The sequence below is a fragment of the Propithecus coquereli genome, unplaced genomic scaffold, assembly GCF_000956105.1.
Source record: "Propithecus coquereli isolate 6110/MARCELLA unplaced genomic scaffold, Pcoq_1.0 Scaffold770, whole genome shotgun sequence".
In the NCBI taxonomy this organism is placed as follows: Eukaryota; Metazoa; Chordata; class Mammalia; order Primates; family Indriidae; genus Propithecus; species Propithecus coquereli.
In genome coordinates, this window is record NW_012153841.1 from 114,822 (window position 1) to 119,567 (window position 4,746).

General features: G+C 55.6%; 1 protein-coding gene across 1 annotated transcript in view; it reads left to right on the top strand.

Moving 5' to 3' along the window:
- LOC105825012 (liver carboxylesterase 1-like) overlaps positions 1-4,746 on the top strand; it is a 124,026-nt gene that overhangs the window by 77,484 nt on the left and 41,796 nt on the right. Inside the window, exons 7-8 of the mRNA XM_012662671.1 lie at positions 753-886; positions 3,273-3,426. Of these exons, the coding sequence (XP_012518125.1) occupies positions 753-886; positions 3,273-3,426 (288 nt within the window). The remainder of the gene's footprint in view (positions 1-752; positions 887-3,272; positions 3,427-4,746) is intronic.

Below are 4,746 nucleotides of genomic sequence, written 5' to 3' on the forward strand. Positions count from 1 at the left end.
AACAGTGTTATTATTAATACAAAATAGTTATTTTAGCCCCTCACACTGCTTCCCTGTTATGTGAGCTCTTTAAATGTGAGAACCAAGAATTGTGAATCATTGTGTCCACTCTCACCCTCAGTTCCTATCCCAGTCCCCGGCACATAGTAGGTTCCCAGATAATATTGGTCAAGTGTCTGAAGACTTCCTGGAGGAGGTGGGTCCCAGGCTGGGCTTTGCAGGGTGTGTAGGATTTGGGGAGGCAGGAAGGAGGCATATTAGGAAGAGCTACCGTCAGGGCATGTGTGCTTCTTGAGATAAACGCTGATGCTCAGAGAAGTTCAGTTCACCTCGAAAGAGCTAACTGAGACGCAGCTGCCGTGCAAGCGCGGGTACGTGTCTACACAGAGCTGGATGCAAGGTCCAGCGTGAGGGTGATGGGAGTGTCACCCCGACAGGGCATCCTTAGCCTTTGCTATTGTTCCCATGGTGATGTTCTCAGTGTTAAGAGCCTGTGGAGTAAGGAGGTGGCACTGGGGCTGGGGAGAAAGGCAGCAGCAGCCAGGGTGCATTGAGTGGGGTGGTAGCCTGGGCTCTACCTGGGAGGGTCTGGGAGGACAGAGGTTATGTTTTGCAACCTTGCTGGGCACTGGTGGACTTTGGGTAATGGCCTGCTTGAGTCACGGCCAAGTGGTAGGCGACGAACCAGCCATCCTCTCAGTCCTTCCCAGCTCTGCTTCCTCTAACCAGCGCGGGTGTCCGTCCCTGTCCAGGTGATGGTGTGGATCTTCGGAGGTGGTATGGTGGTGGGCGGGGCCTCAACCTATGATGGCGTGGCCCTCTCTGCCCATGAAAACGTGGTGGTGGTGACCATTCAGTACCGTGTGGGCATCTGGGGATTCTTCAGGTAAGTTTCTGGGCTCTCCTCCCTGCACTCTGGTCCCAAAGTGAGGGTACCAGGACCCAGCGCTGGTCATGTCAGCCCTCAGGAGACGTTTGCTAAGGTCCTTAAAAAAGGCATTCATGTCCCTTCATAATCAGGCCCCACCTACCTTCTCATTCCTCAGCCACACAAATCTGCTTGCTTCTGAGCTTTTGCATATGCTGTGACCTCTGCCAGGAATGCCCACTCTACCTGGCAAACTCCTATTCACCCTGCAAGGCCCAGCCCACGTGTTGCCTCCTTTGAAGTACTCATCTCCTTTTCACCTGTGCTGCCCCAGCACGTTCCACATTCTGCCTTCAAGCCTTTCACAGCAGTAAAGTTTCACACATTTTCCTTCTGCAAAAGGAAGGAAGGCGCAGAGTCAAAGAGGACGCTCAGCAAATGCTTGTGGGGGAAGGAATGGGTGTCTGGAGATGGGAGGTTGTCAGAGCACCTGAGCCCAGTGAGCCCAGTGAGCCCCGCTCCCTGGAGGAGTGTCGGGGTGCACTCCCCCCATGTCTTCTTAGAAATCTGGCACATGCAGCAGTCAAGGCTAGAGGCTTCTTTGTGGGGACGAGAAGCAGGTTTCCTTCCCGGCACAGTGACCCTAAGCCTCCTCGGAGTGCACCTGACCCAGAACACCTGCCCCAGGTGTGACGGGCGGGTGGGGGCGGATCCGCTCACTGCTGGGAAGACCCAGGGAGCAGGCGGACGGGCTCTGCTGGGCCTGCCAGTGGGCGTCCCGGGCCAGTCCCCGAGGTTGCGCCTTCCTTGAGACTCCACATCCCTCTCGCCTACGGCCACGCCTCTGCTGCCCGTTACAGGAAAGCTGCTACGTGTCCTGTCTGCAGTCCCCTCCTCCCTGTCTGTCCTCCACTCACGCCAGCCAGGTTTTCCCCTGACCACGCCGCCAGGCTGTTCCTGTCAAGGTCCCCATGACCTCTACCTGCCCTCGGCCCAGCCTTCCCTGACCTCTCAGCAGCAGCCACACAGGGCCACTCACGCCTCTGTGACATGCTTCCTTCCCTTGGTGCCGCCTCCCAGCCCACAGACTGCTCCTTCTCAGCCCCTTTGTGGGCCCCTCCTTGTCCCTGTCCTTGGAACTCTGCGTGTCTCCCTCTCCCTCTGCACTAGTTCCCAGTGATCCCCAGGGAACTGTCAGAGCCCCGTGGTTTGGCCACCTCTCCTTGAATCCCAGACACCCTCGCTAGCTACCTCCTCTGTCCCCACGGGCTGTCTGAGGCCCCTCACTCTCACACGGAATCACCGAGCCAGGACTCCCACGCCCTCCCCAGGCAGAGGCGCCCCTGCTTCTCCCAGCGCCCCCCGCTCAGCTGCCAGAGGCTCCGTCCTCCCAGTTGCCCGGGGTAAAGCCGCGAGGGCAGCCTGGACTCTTCTCTCTGCCCCACAGCCCGCACGCAGGCGGCAGCGGATCCTCCTGCTCCACCATGACATGTACTCAGAGTCCCGCTGTTTCTTGCCCTCCCTTGCTTCACCCTAATCAGCCTGTCTGGCTCTGGCCTGGATTATTGTCACAGCCACTCACTTGGTCACTCTGCGACTTTTGTGCTGCGGCTGATGCACACAGCAGCCAGAGAGATCAGATCAGGCATAGATTGAGTCCTGTGATTCCTCTGCACAAACCTGCAGGGGCTTCCCACGTGACCTGGGATGACACACAACGTGCTTCCCCAGGTCCACAGGGCTCTTTCCAGCTGCACCTCCTACGTGCACACAGCACTCACTGGGCCCCAGGGCCTTTGCACTTGCTGTTTCTTCTGCCTGGAATTGCCTTCTTTGGATATTGGCAAGGCTCACGTGCTCATTTCATTCAGGCTTCTACTCAAATGCCGCAGCGTCCGAGAGGCCTTCCCTGGTCACGTGATCTGAAGTAGCACCCACCACCCCACCCCTGCCTTTTCCCTCACCCCATTTTATTTTTCCTCAACGCACTTTCACTCCCTGATATTTTATTCTATATTTATCTGTTTATTTGTTTGTAGACTGTACTGAGAGCTTACTGTAGTCAGAGATTTCCCTGTTTTGTTCTCAGTTGTGCTCTAGTTCCTAGGACAGCGTTGGGCACTGCTGTGCCTACCAGTGGGTCATCCTGGGCGAATCACTGAGCTGTCACCTTCCTTGAGACTCCACATGGAGCAGATGCTCAGTAAATCCTGTCCGGACGAGTGAATGTAGAGCCCTACAGCAGCACATGCTGGGGAACGGAAGGCAGGGGAAGACCCCTGCGTCAGGGGCGTGGAAGCCCAGCCTATTCCGGAAGGCTCACCGAGAGCCCCCAGCCCCGTCTCTAGTCCTGACAGCCCTGCCATGGCGTCTGTGCTGCCCTCCCCAACCTGTTCTCTTACAGTACAGGGGACGAACACAGCCGGGGGAACTGGGGTCACTTGGACCAGGTGGCCGCGCTGCGCTGGGTGCAGGACAACATCGCCAACTTTGGAGGGAACCCAGGCTCTGTGACCATCTTTGGAGAGTCAACGGGAGGTGAAAGTGTCTCTGTTCTTGTAAGTGTTCCTGGCACCAGGTCCCACCCCCAGGCTGATTTGGCAGCTGATGGGACTTCTTGGAGACCAGCCCCCCCAGCCATGGGCACCTTTGCTTACAAGGCCTGGACTGGGGACAGACCCCACTCGCTGCCCAGCATCAGGCAGTGGAGAGCTAATGTGAAAACTCTTCTTGGCCCCCAGGAAGCTCAGGGCTCAGTTTAATGTCCTGGGGCCATAAGAATGTCCAGCCGCATCCTGCACTGGTGGCTGTCCTCCTCTGCCAACTTGGCTGAGCTCTTAATCTCTCCTTCCTTCTCATTTTAACACTAGAACTCAGCTCACTTTTCTTGGGCAGTAGTGGTGGGTATAAATTAGAAACATATGGAGGCAAAGACAAAAGTTGGACAGAGGTCATCATTTGGCTCAAAGACAGATCTACGTGTCGAGGGGACGCGAGCACTGAGAGCAGGCAGAAGCCTCCGCTGAGGTGGTCTGACGGCCCCCCATGCCCAATAGGGAGACAGCCATCTGTGGGACTGAGGGACCAGGTGGGCTGGGGGAGGTGGGAAAGGAGGAGGGATGGAACACAGGATGGGGAGGGACGGGACAGGGGACGTGGGACAGAGACACAGCCTGGGGGCTGGGTCCTGCCAGTGTGGGGAATGGGGCTGGGGCAGATGCTGAGGGCAGCTGGGATGGGAAACCAGGTTGGAAGGTTCTGGGAGCTGTGAGGAGCCCTCCAGGTGCCTCGGAGTTGAGCAGATGTTCAGCCCATTGCTGTGTTTTTCAATCACGTGTTGGTTTCCCAGTTGAAGACTCAGGGGAAAATACTTTCATATTCTTTAAAGTAGGGAGAAAGGAAAAATACAGATCAGCCCAAAGAAGAAAAAAAATATCCACAATCCCACTCCCCAGGGATTGTGGGTATTTTGTGGGTCTGTGCCACAGAGACTGTGGCTATTTTGATGTGTAGTTTTGTAGTCTCTTGTCATGACTCTATCCATCTATCTATCATATATCTTTTTTTTACAAAAGCATTTTCCTTAATATTATAGTATAACAAACATTAAACCCTCTTCCATAATATGACCTTTTATAATTGCGTAGTATTCCACGGTAAGAACGAAGCATTGGGCCAGGTACAGTGTCTGTCCTCCTGTCACTCTGGGAGGCAGAGGTGGGAGGATCACTTGAGGCCCAGAGTTCAAGATGAGCCAAGAGAGACCCCATCTCTACAAAAAGCAAAATAATTAGCAGGGCGTGGTGACATGCACCTGTAGTCCCAGCTACTTGGAGGCTGAAGTGGGAGGATAATGAGCCCAGGCGTTGGAGGCTGTC